Here is a 17,095-nt window from a genome sequence, read left to right on the forward strand (position 1 = left end):
GGAGGAGGAGGAGGAGGAGGAGGAGGAGGAGAGGGAAGCGGGCATTCTGCATACCTCGATTGTTTCTCTTTGCACTCCACCGTTGAGAAGATTGCGGCACAAGGTGTCTAAGAGAGCATGGCCCAAAAGTCAACACCGAGAGGGGACGACTCGAACGAGTGACTGAGGCGTTGGGGAGAATTGCTGACCATACTGCTGAGCGGACCTCACAAGACTCGCATATTCATCTCGAGTAATTTGCAGGACGGGGAACCCCAATCCGGGGTCTGCGGCAGGGAGAGACATTTTATGCTTGGAAGTTGGGACGAAGCATCAGGGTCAGCTTGTTTATATAAACCTCAGCAAGGTCTGGGGTTTCTACCTGTAACCTACGTACCTAGGAGGTAGCTCGAGACCATGAGCAGGCAGGAGGTTAATTGGGATTGTATTGAGCGGCGCTGCCGACGCTGAGGAGCTGTACACGTACTGCTGACATGTGGAAGTTGCGAAACGGCCTGGTGGCCGCGAAGTAGCAGCTTCAGGACAGACAGAGGGAGACGTAAAAGTCGAGATGAATGAAGCCAAGAAAAACAAGAAACAAAAAAAAACCAAAGCAGGCGAACGTAGGTTAAAGAGATGGCCAAGTTGGGCTCCAGTTGCCAGATGGCTTTACAAACAGGGCAACTGACAGCTGTTGACGCTCACGTGCATACGCAGAAGACACGGCCAAGACGCGCAAGGCCAACTTGAAGGATGGGGTCCTGTTGTTGGAAGAAGAAGAGATTCGAAGAAATAGACGAGTGAGCGAATGCAAAACCGATTGCGCAATCTGTTGGACAACGACGCAACGGGGCAGGGGTAAGACTACGTTGGGCTCAAATAAACGACTCTACTTTGCACGGCGAGGACTCGAGAGCACCGTGGGACTGACATGGCTCTGGTGCGTACGTAGTCAAGATGGCGAGCGGGAGCTCTGAAGATTTACGGCGCACCCGGGTTTCTAGGTACACGAACAGTATCCTGATTCATCTGCAGAAAAATCTGTGCGCCTGCGCAACTGGCCGTGATGCTGTATACTGCATAGGTTACAGGATGAAGTCGGGCACCGTCGGTCGCTTACATAACTGGTACGTGCCTAGCTGAAGTGCCGTTCGGGATACGGAGAGCCAGGTGACGGGTACCTGGAGGTTAGTAAGCACACCGTCATCGACTACTTCATGGCGGATGCTCGCATAACACATTTAAGAAAAAAGGGTCTCGCAACGGCCAGCTTGGTTGAGCGGCGGCAGAGAGAGAGAGAGAGAGAGAGTGAAGTGAGGCAGGCAAATTGCAGGGATGTTGAGCGGCGGCAGAGAGAGAGAGAGAGAGAGAGTGAGGCAGGCAAATTGCAGGGATTTGCCCGTCGGAAAGTGAGCTTCTTGGGACGTCAAAAGAGGGTCGAGGCCAGAACACGAGGTCACGTGCACCGTATCGGCGTCTGTGGCCGCCCACCACCACGCCCACGCCCACGCCCACGCCCACGCCCACGCCCACGCCACCCGGTCCAGCCTGGTTTTGTCGTTATTTTTGCTGCGGGCGGCAACACACTGGTGGTGGTCGCCGGTGGTGCAGTGTCGCCCACAGAGATCATCACCGACTCAAGCTAGTCATGTGCTTGCCTGGCCCGGAAACGAACAAATGGCCATTTACCATTTCCACCCCAGGTCGCCCGGCTCGCAGCCTCTCGCATGTATTATTGTGGGGCGGACTGCAGTTTCTAATTTAGTACTACTACAGTAAACTACCTCTATAACGATAACCTTTGTGAGCCTTTTTTTATTGTAATATAGCAACTATTATTAAGATGTAATAATTATAAAGCTTATACCTTTAATTAAATTTACTAAGCAGTTATACTTAAGAATATTATAAAGTATATATTAAGAGATTATTATTTCTTTACTGCTTTATAAGCTTCCTGCTAATTATACTAAATCTACCTTTAATACTATTAAAGCTATTAAAAAAGCTTAAAATTAATAAATTTATATTATTCTTTAAAGAGAATTAATTTATTAATTACTTTAAATACTTTTTATATAGTAATTACTAGTAGTTTAAGTTCTTTATTAATGTCTTTAAAATTAAGAAAATAGACTTATAAAAACCTTACTATAATATTATTAATTAAGTTATTATAGCTCTTATTAATATACTTATAGAAGAGCTTAATAAAGTTATTAAGGTTGCTATTAATAATATTTCTAATATTTATAATACTTTAAATATAAATATTATATACTATAGTAAGAAGAGACTAATAGCTTTTATTTTAATTCTTTAGCTAGTGCTTATAGCTATAAATATTACTAAGCAGCTTTAACTTCCTTTAATAATTAGTAATAGTATTTTTTTTATACTATTATACTATATATATATAAGCTATATAATAGCTTTTAATAAGGTTAATTAAGGTATTAAGTTAATATTCTAAAAAGCTAATTTAGCTATAAACTATAGCTACTACTTTTAATAGTAAACCTTAAGATTATTAATAATTCCTTAGTTTATTAGTTAATATAAGCTTATTATATTTACTAGAAGAAAAACAACTATTATATTAGTAAAAATATTTATAAGAATAGCTTTATTTATAGTATATTAGTAGGCGCTAAAGTTATTTAATAGAAGAAGAATATAATAGCTGCTTATTTATTAATTAAACTATTATAGCTATTTAAGAAATATATTAAAGTTTATCTAGCTCTTTATATTACTTTAATAGTATACTAGAAAGATAGTAATTTTACTATTATTTTTACTAAAATATTATAGGTTTTTAAACTTACTAATAATTTAAAGATTAAGCTAATAAGTTCTAGATATATTAGTATAAAGTAAAACTATAATATAAGCTTTATCTTACTTAGTTCTCTTTTATAGACTTATTACTAGTATATATAAGGGATTTTTATGCTAAAAAAGCTTAATTTTATTTATATTATAAGTATTATTATCTAAGTACTATCTTTTTATCTCTTATATTATAGTAAGGTCTTAAGAGGAATTAAAAGTATTAGTAGACTTACTTTTGCTATTAATTTTATATTTTCTAATATAAAAGTATAATTTAAAGCTATTAACTTATTCTTAAGAGAATAAAGAAGTCTTTAAGCTATTAAAGTCTTTTATCTTCTCCTAAAGCTATCTTATAAAACTAGTAATAATCTTACTAGTAATAATATAACTAAAGTTATTTAATTAAGTTATTAATTTAAAGAGAGCTAACTTAAGTAATAAATATTTTGCTTAATAGTGTTTTTAGGCATTTAAAAGCTTTTTAATATTAATATAATTATATTATATATTAATTAACTTAGATATTATAAATTAAGAGAAGTTTTAATTAAATTTATTATAAGCTTACTACTAGAGCTATACTTATTGCTAAAGGAAATTCTTATAATACTTTTATTATATAATTTGCCTTTCTTAATAACTAATTAGTATCTACTTATATATAACTTAAGAAATTATAATAAAAGAAGTTAAATTTATAATATTATAATAAATAGAGGCATTATTGTAGTAATATTAAAGAAAGAAAAATATATTAAAAGCAGCAAAATTTAGCGCTTATAGTAAGAGCTTAATAATAATAAAATACTAAAATATATAGTAACTAAGCAAAAAGTTAATAATATTATTAGTAATACAACTATTAATAATTTACTAGGGAAAAACCTTAGATAACTATAAATTATTGTAAAAGCCTAAATATCGCTAAGATACAGGATTGTTATAGACATAGTTTACTGTACTCCGTACGTGCGATGAAGCTACACCTGTTTGAGACAAGCGCATCGCCTGGCTCGTTCCGGGGTGGATGGCGGATGCATTCGTCAGTCAGGTCGGGTCGCAGTGTCAACAACAGCAACAGTGAACACCACCAGGCAGCGGGCAGCAGCACGGCCAGCGCGCGCGGCAGTGGCACCACCGCCAAGGGCCAAGAGCCGTCAGGGGCACCACACCACACATGTCACTGCCCACACACCAGACACCGCCCGGTACGTACCAGCCTGGTCGCCCCCAGCGATGAGGAGATTTATTACGAACCCTCCGTCGCCGGCGTCGTCGTGCCTGCCTCTGTTCTCTTCCGCTCAGCCAGCCAGCCTCTGCCTCCCCTGTCTGTCGACTCCATCCATCCCACGCTCCTAGGAAAAAAGAGGACGACGACGACTCCGACGACTCCGCTCGCTGGCTCTCTCTCTCTCGCTTTCTCTCTCATTGTCTCTCGCTTTCTATCCTATTTTATCTTATTTTTGCCTGCTGCACTTGCTTTTCCATCGATTGACCTTTTTTTCGTCGACGTTCGCGTGCCGCCCCCGTCCTCCTGCGCCGGCCAACCTCTGCTCCGCCTTGACCAACGGCCAGGCCGTTGTTCCCACCCGCCGTTGTCACCGTCGCCTCAACCGTCGCCTCAACCGTTTGAACCGCCGCCTCTGTCCATGACAGGAAAGAAGAGGGCGTAAAAGAAGCAAGGACAACGACGGCGAGACTCATCCGGCGTCGTTCGTGCTCGGCCGTTGCAGCTTCGTTTCATTTGGTCGATCCTCCACATCCATCACACACGCACTAGTCATGCGTCCTGCCCAGTCCTTGGTGCAACTGGCTCTGTGCCTTTCTGCCTGTGGCTCTGTTGCTTCAGCATCAGAATGGCCGCGATGGCTACCCGAGCGGGATGCTCTGATTGTACGAGCTGATGGCACCACTGATGCTGCCCAAGCTTCCGGTACGTTCTGCAATCACGCTTGCCGCTTACCGGCGTTGTCTCTGCTGGTGTTCTATTGTTCTTTCCCACTAACTCCGGACTGCGATAGCCACAGAGAAGGCAGCCTCCCAAACAACCCCGGCAGATGCGCCGGCCTCTACGACGGGCCCTGGCAGTTCCCAACCCGCCGACAAAACAACTGGCGACTCGAATACCGTAAAGGCGACACCGACCGGAAAGCTTGGCACCATTGCCAATGGAGCCAAGAAGGGAAACTCGACTCGCACCCAGTTTCCCCCGGATGCCCCGCCAGCCGGCATCAGCATACAGACACCCAATACTAATCTGCAGCCTAGTGGGCTGTACAAGATTAGCGACTACATAACCTGGTCCTGGAACTACACCTCGCTCCTGGCGACCCCATCTGCCATCGATATCATTGTCAGCTGCTCCGCGGCAAGCGAGACTTGGACCCTGACCAGCAACATGTCCTTTGAAACCGCCGTCTACTACGTGTGGGACTCCAAGAACCAAGCCAACGATGTCCAGAAACCTCTGGGTGTTCAGCAGTACACCCTGATCGTCAAGGATTCCGACGCTAGCATCACCGAGCTCCCCGCAGCAGGCAGTCTCGGTGCCAATGCCCAGTATTCCTTCGGCATGTACACTGGCCAGCCGTACACGCCCTATGCCGACTGGAGCTGCTCGGGAATGTGCAGCGCCGCCTTGTCGGCTTCTGACCGTCAAGCCATCGGTCTTGCTATTCTCACGAGCGTGCTGACGTTCCTGAGTTTTACCTGGTTTGTTGCAGGCTTGGGATTACATTGAGAAACGAATTGCTGCATCTACCGCACTGCCAATGTTGGTCAAGGAGTGCTATTTACGACGGCCAAGGCCGACCGTACTCGCCAGGGCTTGAAGACGGAAGCCGTCTCCATTCGTAGCCGCCACAGACTTGCGTGGCGCCCGGCGTTTTTTGGAACACGTGGAATGAGAATTTAAGCTGAGGGCCTGATTTACCGTTTCTCATACACACATATTCTAGTTTTGGGGGCACTCTTTTGGCTAGGCAACGAGAATCTAAGCCGCATTACTTGGCAGGAAAGAAGTAAGGGGCGAGTTCACATATACTATCACCATCTATTACATTGGAAATTGGGCTTGCGGTGTACTGATTCATGACGGGGACAGTTGGACCTGGTGTAATACATGTTGAATCGATGCTGGGTGCATTAATTAATTCTTCATATTTCAGCCGTCTATTCTGCGAGGTATGCGCCTCAATCATGACATCTGAATTGACATTTCCGACAATGTGTCTCTGCCTTCCTAGCGCCCAGCACCACCCGAGTCCACCGCGCGCACAATACTGTCTGAAGTATCGGAGTAAAGATGGAGCAGACCCAAGCCAAGAAGAGACTCGACCGTTTGCCGGGCACGAAGACTTGGGACTCGAGTCCCGACTTGGTTCACACCATCCGCAGTGTGAAGCCAGCTCCACGCGCTTCCTTGTCCCGTCCCTGGAAGATGCCGCTCAGGTCAACGTCTCCCAGGGCGACTGCTTGTCCTCTGACGGGCGCATTCGGCTCATGTCGACGTCTCCGCTCCTGGCCTGCCTTGCTGGGGAACGTCGGGAACATGCTCTCGGGCTTTGGTTTAGGATCCTGCCGGAAGTACTCGTGGTCGAGCATCTCGCTTGCCGACGGCCGCCGGCCTGGGTTCAGAGCCAACAAGTCGTTCAAGAGGCTCGCCCCGGCGGCGGTCATGCTGGGGAACCGCGCGCGCACCACGGACCCGGTGGTGAGGGCGTTCTTGGGGAGCTGAAGGCTCCTCGCGTTGGGAAGCGTCCGGAACCCGGGCCAGGATTCCTCGGTCGGCACGCCGCACAGCTCGAAAATCTTGGACATTTGATCGACCTCGTTGGAGCCCTGGAGCAGGGGCTCGCACGTGATGAGCTCGCCGAATATGCAGCCGACGCTCCACATGTCGACTGCTGCATCGTACGTCTTTGTTCCCAGGAGCAGTTCGGGAGCGCGGTACCACAGGGTGACGACGAGTTGGGTCAGTCTGGGGGGTGGATCGCCGACGTAGCGGGCCATGCCAAAGTCGGCAATCTTGAGCAGGCCGCGGTTGTTCAGGAGGAGGTTGGATGTTTTGAGGTCCCGGTGGAGGATCCAGTTCTCGTGGAGATAGGACACGCCCGATGTGAGTTGGAGCAGCAGCCGCTTGACCTCGGAGGAGAGGAAGGGCTCGGGCATGTCTTGCAGGATGCCCTTGAGGTCGTGCTCGACGAACTCGAGGACGAGGAATATGGAGCTGTTGGGGGGACGCGGCGTTAGGTCGGGGAATTCGTTCTTGTGCCGCCGCTGCGTGAAGCCGCGCGGTGGGCGTGCGTAGGAATATCGGGGGAGCAGACGAGACTCACTTGTCCAGCTTGGAAGTGTCCTCGCCGACGACAACCTCCTCTAGGCGCACGACGTTGCGGTGCTTGCAGTCCTGCAGGATCTGGATCTCTCTGAGCCCCGTCACCGGCAGACCGTTTCGATCCGAAGGCTCCAGCTTCAGTCTCTTGAGGGCCACGATTTTCCCAGTCGCACGCTCTGCCCCCCTTGCGACCCAGCCGTATGTGCCTTCTTCGATGTCGTTGAGCTTGTCGTAGTTGTCGACGCTGCGACTTTTGCCCCAAGTCCTCGTGTCCTCGAACCGCAGGAGCTTTACCGGTGTAGGGTCGTTGCCATTGCTGGTTGCGGTTCCTTGTGCGGCGACGGTCTCCCTGGCTTGGGCCTCGGGGGTGAGTCTGCGTCGTTTGGACGGTCTGCCGGCATCGTCGTCGTCGCCGCGACCGGACTCTGCACCTCGAGAAGACGACGCAAGGGCGGTTTGTTTGTCCGCCTCAATCCTACGCGCCCTCTCCGCCTTCTTTCGACGCTTCTCTTCCTTTTCCTGCTTCAGCCTTGCATCCAACTTGGCGTCTTCTGCCGTGTCTGCCCACCTCGACTTTGCCTTGCTGGCCATGAGAGCGAGTGAAGTGTCGTTTTGCGCTTCGGCTAGGCCTGGCCTGCTCGTCTGGGTCTGGGGGGCGCAAAACTCGGGGAATTGGTCACTGGAAAACACCCATGGCTGGCATTTGTCGGGGGGAGCGGTGGGGATGAGGAAAGCCGAATGGAAGGGTAAAGGAGTGATGGAAAGGACGCGGGCGCGGGGCGGCGAAGCTGTGTTGGATGGATGGAGCCTTGGAAGTTGGAGGTTGGAGGTTGGTCCAGGACTCCAGGGTGACTAATATTATATTATGCCTCGGACGACGACCTCAACCTCAACCTCAACCTCAACACATAGCACGGTCCTATCTCGTAGCCGCACCCACGCCGCCAAGCGCAGGCCACGGCAACGAAGCAAGTCGTCAGAAGCTCGCTTTTTACCTTGGCTTTTCTCAGCGTCGACCTCGGCTTGCAACAACGGCCGTGGCCTCGGCCTCTCCATGACACCTCCATGACCCCGATATCATCGGCTGCCGTCACCTGCCGGGGTCTGCAGCGCATCTCACGTCGATGTGCCACCTCGAAATTTCCAATCTCCCCCTCCAGGAGGAGCTTTTCAGCGTCCCCTTCTTGTTTCCGGCACGAGAGGCAATGGTCAACGCCGTTGGCAAAGCAGCTCTTTGAAGCCATCTCGGTCAGTTCACGAAAACGCCTTGGCCTCAGTTGCCTGTGCTGGACGTCCTGCCATCAAGCCCATCGCTAATAGCTCCGTAGACAACGGGGCCAGTGCCGTTGGCGAGTTACATGCGCATGTGTCTGACCGGCGACCTGGGAGGCTACTACACCGCTTCAATCGGCCAGGATCGCGACCAGTTTGGCGTCAAGGGAGATTTCGTCACATCTCCTGAAATCTCCCAGATCTTCGGTGAGCTGGTCGGCCTGTGGTTTATTGCCGAATGGATCAGCCAGGGCCAGCCTAAACAGGGAGTCCAGTTAATCGAGGTTGGACCTGGCCGCGGGACTCTCATGGATGATATGTTGCGAGTAAGTCTGCATCAATCAAGTCGGCTTTCAGACTCGTTTTTGCCATTGCTTGCCTCATTTCACCACCAACAGGACATTGTACCTGCGGCCCTAACAAGTTCTTCTCCAGACTATAAAGCGCTTTCCAGCCATGAGAGACAGCATCGAGTCGGTCTTCATGGTCGAGGCAAGTCCAGAGCTTCGGGAGAAGCAGAAGAAGCTGCTCTGCGGCTCCGATACCGCATCTGAGGATTGTGAAGCTGGTTTCCGAAGCGCAGAAAAGTATTCTGGAAAGCCTGTCATATGGGCTGAAAGCCTCAAGTCAATCCCCATTGGTAAGTCCAACCCCTGCGTCCGTCTGCCCTTTTCCACATGTCCTGTCGTAACCAACCTGGTTGGTAGAGTCCAACAAAGTGCCATTCATTGTGGCCCACGAGTTTTTCGACGCCCTTCCGATTCACTGCTTCCAGTCAGTCCTGGCCCCAGCATCACCTCCCAGGACGACATCAATCTCCCGCCCTCCCTCAACGCACGTAAACCCGCCGCCAACATGCGAGTGGCGAGAAATGATGGTTTCGCCCACGCCCCCAGCCGAGGCTGCTCCAAATCATGCCGAGGCAAAGCCTGCTGGAACGGCCGCTTCCGCCGCAGAATTCCAGCTCATTCTCTCGTCCAAGCCCACCAGACATTCTCGCTACCTCCCCGAGTCGTCCCCGAGATACCGACATCTCAAGCAGCCCCCAGGATCTGTAGTCGAAATCTGCCCCGACGCCTCTCTGTATGCCGCGGACTTTGCCACCCGCATCGGTGGCTCCGACGAGGTAAAGAAGCCGCAACCATGTGGCGCTGCTCTGATTCTGGACTACGGCACATCCGACACCGTACCCATCAACTCGCTGAGAGGTATCCGACACCACACGCATGTCAGCCCCTTCTCGGCCCCTGGCCTCGTAGACCTGAGCGCCGATGTGGACTTTACAGCCATTGCCGAGGCTGCGACCCTGGCCAGCGACGGAGTTGAGGTCCACGGCCCGGTGCCGCAAGCCGACTTCCTCGAGCTCATGGGCATACGACAGCGGGCAGAAATGCTTATCAAGGCTGCCGGAACGGATGAGTCAACAGCAGACAGAATTAGAAGGTCATGGAGGCGACTTGTCGATCGAGGACCCAGCGGCATGGGCAAAGTATACAAGGCGCTTGCCATTCTGCCTGAAAATGATGGCCGGAGACGCCCGGTAGGATTTGGGGGTGACGTGTCGTCAAGCTAGGCCATTCAACTTGACGACTTGTACATGGCATACACACGTGTACGACCAAGATTTTACGGGCGAGGATGTCAACGCCCGTTGCAAAAATCACTTATTCCGAGAAACAGGGCTGTTTTGCCATTGGTTCCAATTCCTTTCCGCAGGACACGGAACGAAGCACGGCAACTTCAAGCGCCGGAGAATGGCCACGATTGTATAATTATGATGCAAGATTGGGCCATATACTCATGTGAGCCACAGGCTCCAGAGAAGCTCGAGCTAGGTGGTCACAATACAACAATAATAAATTGGAGCCACGAGAAGTCTGTAGAGAAAGTATGGCCGACCCCTCCATCCGGTGCAATCAATGCAATGCCTTGTCCCAACGCGAAAACAAACGCCTCTTTGAGTCTATCACTTATTTCGTACAAGCTTGGCATTCTCTTCGTCACTTCCGTCATCTGAGAATCTGTCGCCATCCTCACCTACAGCAAAGATTGTCTCCCCGTCAATGGACTCCCGCGGGATGCTTCGCGAGGAGGTCTGCTGACGACCGTTTGGCTGACTTAGGGCGGAACCGGTGATTCCCGTGACTGGTGGAGGGTGAGGCTGATCCTTCCCAGTCTGGACCTCTTCATCGTCATCCCAGTCATCGGGGACGCCAATGTCGCCAATCTCAAAGTTTCCGTCGTCATCTTGAGCAATCTCGTCACTCATGGCAAAACGGCGATTGTTGGCGGTGGGGCGCCACACGTAGGCGACGAATGCGACGTCTGCAAAGTAGACAATGTTGAGCCAGCCGTCCAGGATAAACCACCGTGTTTTCCAATGATTCGGAACAAATTCGGGGTCATTTATGGAGGCAAAGGTGAAGCTTGTGAAGAAGAAGAAGGCAAAGACGATGATGATGCTGACGAGAATGGACCACCAAAGTTTTCTGTACATGGCCTCCTTTGCATGCTGCTTCCGCTCTCTCAGATCTTTCAGCGTGAAATTGAGAGAGTTGAGTGTCCACACGTAAAAAGCCGTCAACGTTCCGGCTAGAGGTAAGATGATGAGTAGGACAAACGGGCCTGCGTGACAGGTTAGCGGGAATCCCTTGGGACGGCTCAATAGTCGGCACAATTTTCTAGTCCCTTGACACTACATACCGGCACTTTCAGGCGAAACAACCAGACTTGTGATGGAATAGACCAGACCAAAGACAAAGTGGGCAGCCGCCAGCCATCGAACATAGGTCATGGTCCGCCCAAGAGTGTGCTTGACGACACCATATCCCATGCACACAATGAGCAGAAGAAAGAATGAAAAAGAGTTGCGTGCAGCATTCAGAATGCCAACTACAATGAGGAAGGCCTTGGATCCCACGCCGGAGCCCCCATTGTTTTGGAAATCTAGTAGCATAATTAGTAAGAGCACACAATCACCTATATGTGCTCAGAGTTGCAGGCCGGACAAACCGTAATAACCCCATGTGATGAGCATTTCCACCACTAGAAAGACTAATATCGCCGTGATATAGTTTTGGACCGCCACTGCAGGTGATGTTAGACGACAGTGACCGAACACCATGTTGTGAGAAGATACTCAGTAACCAGAGACGTACAGATGTCGTGGCGATGCTGGTAGTACAGAAAGCCCCAGTATCCTGTAATAAGCGTGTAGATGATGGACATGGCGCCGTAGAAAGGGAGTTTGGGAATCTGGGTTGCTTGCAGTTCGCCGTATGCATTTCGAAATTCAGCGATAGCTTTGTAGCGGTCGACGGTGTAGCCTTGTGTCACAACACAGTAATATCCCGTCTTTTTCAAGGAATAGCGCAGCGGGCCCGGGTCCTTGAGGTGGACAGCTTTTGTGAAAATGAGGGCGTTTGACTTTGCGGTGGCATTGGGAGAGACCAGAAACTGGCCGATATCCGTGTTATTGCAGTGGCCGGAATTGACAAACTCGTCGGTGCAAATCGGTAGCTGATGAGACATGGTTAAATAGATTCCCAACGTCTGAGGTGCAGCGCAGCACTGAGAGGTTGAAAAGGGAAGGGTCATACTCTTCTTTGGCCATCTGCATCAAGGACGCCAACAAGATTATTGTCTCGCCACTGGAAGATTATCAAGCTCACGATGGGATCGGTGCCTTCTGGTATACTAGAGTTGAGAAACTTGACCTGAATGAATGGGTCAACAGATCCGCCCCACGACTGCCGACTGTACATGCCTTTAAGAGTTTGTTAGATGAATCGAATCGAAGCGACGACGGCCAGGAGGTTACGAACCAGAGCAATATTGACGATTGGCATCCGTAGCATCCTATCAGGCGTGGAACAAGAGTCGTCAGGGTAGGGTTCTCAAGGCAGATGGCATGTTGCGCAAGCTCACAATGGTGACCTCGTGGGCCAGGGTCGTCCAGCAGGACAAGCCCAAGGCGAGAATCCCGGAGGAGAGCCTCATGTTGGACCTTGACTGAGAAATGCTGCGAGATAGTTGCGATGGCAGGGTCGAAGGAGTACGAAGAAGCCAAATCCCTATCCCCCTGTCGAGAAGCGCAAGTGGCAGGGAGAAAAACGACGACGTAGCCGCCTCGGACTCGGTATCGTTCCGTGTCGGTGCGGTAGCGGCTTGATGGGGTCGGTGGTTATCAATGCGAAAGGAATTGGACTAGTTATCCAAGTCTGGTAGAACAAAGTATGGGAGGTTTGTACGTAGTCCTCAGCTCGGGTGGCAGCTTCGGGATCTGGTGAGCATCTCTCCAGGCGGCGGCAGGACGGAGCAGGCTCCAGCGAGTAGGGACGCGATACCAGTATCGTGCGGGATTGCGAATCGCATAAGCTCGCCTTGGCTCGAGCGACGGCAGCAGGACTGTTTTGCGATCGTCTGTGTTGGTGTTGCATGGTAACCAAGACATGCTGCTGTGGGAGAAGTCGAGGATGATTAGTAAGCCGTGGAGACGTGGCTGTTTCCACTGACGAGGGCAGACAGTGGGCTAATCGTGCCCGCCCCACTTTATGTGGTTCGGCTAGCAAAAGCCCTCACCACCAAAGGTGGTGCTCGACAGCAAGGCGGGCCGGACACCAAGGCGGGCCAATTTTCAACCTAATAACGCTATTAACCTCTTCGCCTATAATGTACACCCTTCTCGTCCCAAATTTCTAGTAGATCTAGTACAGAATCCAGACGCCATTTACGTGCCTTTTTAGCTGCTTCAAAAAACGTCCTCTTGGCGTGGTTGTGGCGCCTTTTGTCGGCATGCTCTTTATGCTTGCTGTTCGCCTGATGAACTCGAGAAAGGTCTTTGCAAAGGCGTGATTGGAAGGAGAAACGGCGAATGGTTGACGCGACAGGTATGCATTTGTTGGCGGTGACGGGAGGGGAGCCATATGAAGAGGTGCATTATCTGTTGACTGTTTTTCTAGACCGGGAAATAAAAATAGGACATGTATAGAAAACCAGATATTACAGCCCTTTTTAAAAAAAAAATCAAAAAAATCAAAGGTCGTCACTCATTCATTGGAAGCTTCAACGAAAAAAAAAACCCCGGATGTAATTACGCAGCTCATTAAAGATCCACCTGATCAATCGCCGGCCACCATTGAGACCAGGCCCCCTGCTCGTCGAGGTTATTGCTGACTTCCGCGAAAAGCTGGTTCAACAAGGTATTAGTGTCGAGCTCGTGCTCGTGCTCGTGCTCGTGCTCGTGCCCTTGAACCGGCCAAGTCGCCTGCGCCGAGGGCCGCTCCGCGCCCCGAATCTCCCGAGTATGCGCGTCGGATCTATCCACGACACGGAACTCGTGGACAGACTGGTGTAGAGTATCAAAGTCTGCTCGTGTGCGCCCCTGGTATCGTGTCCGGTCCTCGGTTGCTCGCTCGTAGAGCACGGATGCATGGTGTATCGTTTTGATCTTGCGCGTGCCGCCCTCTCAATGTTAGCGCAACGGTGGCCACGGTCGTGTCATGCTTGCGGGCGGCTTACCCATCCGTCGGCGATTTTCCAGACAAGTCGAAACTTTTCCAGGTAGTCGAGACACATTTTGAGACAGTCGCTTGCTCGCGGGCTGCGGCCCAGGTTCATTCGGGGGTATTTCGCCACGTAGAGGTTGAGGTAGCCGGCTGAGAATGCGCAGAACCCGGCAAAGGGCGTCATGAGATGCACGCCACACTCGGAGGCCTCGTGTAGAATGGCGGCGATGTGCTCTGCCGCGCCGAAGAGGAGTCGGGAGCTGTCGTCCCACCAGCCCTCGGGGGCGGGCGCCCCCAGCATGGGCTGGTCGACTGGACCCCGTGGCTCCGACTCCGGGGTCGGCAGGAAGGGGAAGTACTCGCGGTGAAGCATGAGGGTGCTGACAAGGCGTAAGCAGGGGCGGCGGCGGCAAGTTGGGAGCCCCGTCGACCGCTACCGCTGTGGGAAGGGGATTCTTACCTCACGTAGTACAGGAGATTGAGGTAGACGAACGTCTCGCCGAAGCCGAGCGTCATGTGGACGTAATGCGGCTCAAATACTCCCTACTTGAGTACTAGTACGCTCCCTACAAGGAACTTAAACAGTGGACTGCTAGGCACCTTGTCGCCCAATTTAAGCCTCCATCCACGACTCCCTCCTCTGAGCAAATTGGTCAGCAAGAACCACCGACAATGACCTTCAAGTTGAAGCCACCATCCACTCGCTTGCTCACCAGGATAGCTGTCCTCGCCATAGCTTCCTAGCACGTCCAGTACGTCTCAGCAGGAATTATGGGAAAGGGAACCGACAAGCTCTATGTAAGGACGCAATGCCTGTCCCCCCCTCCTCCTCCTCCTCCTCCTCGTGCGTCTGGCCTCTGCGTTGCTGCGCCTGCTAACCCCTTCGTTCCTCGCCGCAGATTACGCATTCCGAGTGGTCGTCGTCGGATGCCTATTCCGCCAGTGCGGGCGCCAAGTCTTCGCCGCTGAACGCGTCTGGAGCTGCTCCGTTCCGTCGTCTGCCCTTTAACTATTGCGCCGCCAGTCTCCAGCCCTTCAAGAACCCAGTCTGCACGCCCGACGGCACCATCTTCGACGTCGAGGTCATAGGCGCGTGGCTGGAGAAACACCCGAACCAGAACCCCGTCAACGGCGAACCGCTTCACAAGAAGGATCTGATCCGCTTGAACTTTGCCCGCAATGCTAGCTCCGAACCCCTCAGCTCCGGACCGAGCGGCGACGCCAAAGGTGACTTGATCGATCCCGTCACCTACAAGGTCTTGACCGACAACACTCACATTGTGGCTATTCGCCATGGCACCTACGCCAACGCCTTTGCCTGGGAGACGGTGGAGCGCATGAACATCAAGCCCAAGCTGTGGCAGGACCTCGTCGACGACCAGCCCTTCGGCCGAGCCGACATCATCACCTTGCAAGACCCCAGGAACGCCGCTAGTCGAAACCTCGAGCAATTCAAGTACCTCAAGGATGGACAAGGGGCACAGCTGACCAAGGAGCAAGAGGAGGAGCAGCGCAACGCATCAGGCATCAATGCCAGCGCGCTAGGCAGCATGGGAGACAAGGTCTTGAAGGCAAAAGCCGCCGTCGAGAAGGCCCGCAAAGCAAGAGAAGCCGGAGGAGATGTCAATCGCAGCTCTGGCGCTCTGGCAAACCCATCCGCCGCCGCCGCCGCGTCAACAGGCCAGTCGACCGCCACGGCGGCATCGCAACGCGTCGTCACCAAGGACAAGAAGCTCGCCGCCAACGCGGCTGCCTACACGACGGGCAAAGCGGCCGCGAGCTTCACGAGCACGGGCCTGACGCCAGAAACCAGCGGCGAGCGGGCCCTGTTGACCGACGAGGAGTTCATGCTCAGGCCGAGGCGGGTCAAGGCCAAGGGCTACGCTCGCATGGAGACCAACCTGGGCGACTTGACCGTCGAGCTGCACACCGACACGGCGCCCAGAGCAGTCTGGAACTTCATCAGGCTTGCCCAGACGGGCTACTACAAGGGCGTCGCCTTTCATCGGAACATGGCCAACTTTATGATTCAGGGGGGTGATCCGTCGGGAACCGGCAAAGGCGGTTCGAGCATATGGGGCAAGTACTTTAATGACGAGTTTGACGGGCCGTTGACGCATAACAGCAGGGGCATATGTGAGTACCAAGAAAATTGTGTTGCTTTTTTTTTAATCATTTTTAATCATTTTTTGCTCCATCCCCGCAGATCCGCTGACACATGCTCGTCGTTTGGCCTAGTGTCCATGGCAAACAAGGGGAAAAACACAAACTCGAGCCAGTTCTTCATCACTTACAAGGCGACGCCCCACCTGGACCGAAAGCACACCATTTTCGGGCTCGTAGTCGACGGCAAGGACGTGCTCTCCAAGATGGAAGCAGTCCAGACGGACGGCTCCCACAGACCTCTCAACAAGATATTCATCAAGGACATCGTCGTCTTCGTAGACCCCTTCGCGGAGTTCCAGACGCAGAGGAAGGAGCAGGAGCGGCTGGAACGCGAGCGGGAAGAGGTTCGTCGCAGAGGTGGCACCGATGACGATAGGACCACCTGGACGGGGAAGCGGATACGAGGAGACGGGACCGTCGTTTCGGCCGAGGCAAAGGACAGTGTGGGCAAATACCTGAACAAGAGTGCTGTTTCGAGCATGGCTAGTGATGGGGCGGGAGCTATCGATTCAACGACGGGCGGCTGGGAAGAGCCGGTACGCAAAAAGACCAAGGGGAATGGGGGGTTTGGTAACTTTGATAGCTGGTAGCAGAGTGTATGCGCTCAACAGCAACACAAAGCACGCCCAGAGTGCAGCCAGTGGGATCTGTACCCCCTTGAGTCAATTGCTGTGTGCATAATCAACTTGATGGAATAGTCTGATTTGGAGACAGTAAGTCACGCATCTCACATGAGACAATAGCCCGCATCGCAATGGAACGTAATCTCCTTCATTATTGTCTACTTGTCCACTGTCTCCCGCTGCTGAGTTGGCCATCTGACAGCGCTCTACCCGGAAGAGCGACGGCAGAGTCTACAGGATACCATGGTTTCAGACCGGGTGTCTAGTCATGTATCCGAGCTTCCTTCACCTTTGTGCGTAGATACTTTGTGTTCTCGCCGACTGATGGCTTGGCCAAGCGGAGGATCAGACACTGCGCCGTTCTTGTTGGTGCT

The 17,095-nt window shown here is 51.5% G+C and overlaps 6 protein-coding genes across 6 annotated transcripts; 3 read left to right on the plus strand and 3 right to left on the minus strand.

Annotated features, from left to right (window-relative positions):
- Positions 1-4,599: 4,599 nt before the first annotated feature.
- MAM_01630 (uncharacterized protein) lies at positions 4,600-5,557 on the plus strand (the record flags this gene model as incomplete). The annotated part of the gene is made up of 2 exons (XM_040820429.1): positions 4,600-4,750; positions 4,839-5,557. The coding sequence occupies 2 exons, from the start codon at positions 4,600-4,602 to the stop codon at positions 5,555-5,557; spliced, it is 870 nt and encodes a 289-aa protein (XP_040681917.1).
- A 641-nt stretch (positions 5,558-6,198) lies between these two features.
- Positions 6,199-7,744, minus strand: MAM_01631 (cyclin-dependent kinase G-1; the record flags this gene model as incomplete). Its single annotated transcript, XM_040820430.1, has 2 exons — positions 6,199-7,045; positions 7,155-7,744. The coding sequence occupies 2 exons, from the start codon at positions 7,742-7,744 to the stop codon at positions 6,199-6,201; spliced, it is 1,437 nt and encodes a 478-aa protein (XP_040681918.1).
- A 767-nt stretch (positions 7,745-8,511) lies between these two features.
- Positions 8,512-9,998, plus strand: MAM_01632 (DUF185 domain-containing protein; the record flags this gene model as incomplete). Its single annotated transcript, XM_040820431.1, has 3 exons — positions 8,512-8,751; positions 8,861-9,065; positions 9,133-9,998. 3 exons carry the CDS (start codon positions 8,512-8,514, stop codon positions 9,996-9,998), a joined length of 1,311 nt encoding a protein of 436 aa, XP_040681919.1.
- Positions 9,999-10,391: 393 nt separating this feature from the next.
- MAM_01633 (integral membrane protein (Ptm1)) lies at positions 10,392-12,424 on the minus strand (the record flags this gene model as incomplete). The annotated part of the gene is made up of 6 exons (XM_040820432.1): positions 10,392-11,050; positions 11,129-11,371; positions 11,584-11,944; positions 12,025-12,191; positions 12,250-12,283; positions 12,353-12,424. 6 exons carry the CDS (start codon positions 12,422-12,424, stop codon positions 10,392-10,394), a joined length of 1,536 nt encoding a protein of 511 aa, XP_040681920.1.
- Positions 12,425-13,529: 1,105 nt separating this feature from the next.
- MAM_01634 (uncharacterized protein) lies at positions 13,530-14,448 on the minus strand (the record flags this gene model as incomplete). The annotated part of the gene is made up of 3 exons (XM_040820433.1): positions 13,530-13,889; positions 13,946-14,312; positions 14,393-14,448. The coding sequence occupies 3 exons, from the start codon at positions 14,446-14,448 to the stop codon at positions 13,530-13,532; spliced, it is 783 nt and encodes a 260-aa protein (XP_040681921.1).
- Positions 14,449-14,741: 293 nt separating this feature from the next.
- Positions 14,742-16,688, plus strand: MAM_01635 (Peptidyl-prolyl cis-trans isomerase, cyclophilin-type; the record flags this gene model as incomplete). The annotated part of the gene is made up of 3 exons (XM_040820434.1): positions 14,742-14,747; positions 14,832-16,068; positions 16,171-16,688. 3 exons carry the CDS (start codon positions 14,742-14,744, stop codon positions 16,686-16,688), a joined length of 1,761 nt encoding a protein of 586 aa, XP_040681922.1.
- Between the last annotated feature and the right edge of the window lie 407 nt (positions 16,689-17,095).

The sequence above is a fragment of the Metarhizium album genome (assembly GCF_000804445.1).
Source record: "Metarhizium album ARSEF 1941 chromosome Unknown scaffold_2, whole genome shotgun sequence".
NCBI lineage: Eukaryota > Fungi > Ascomycota > Sordariomycetes > Hypocreales > Clavicipitaceae > Metarhizium > Metarhizium album.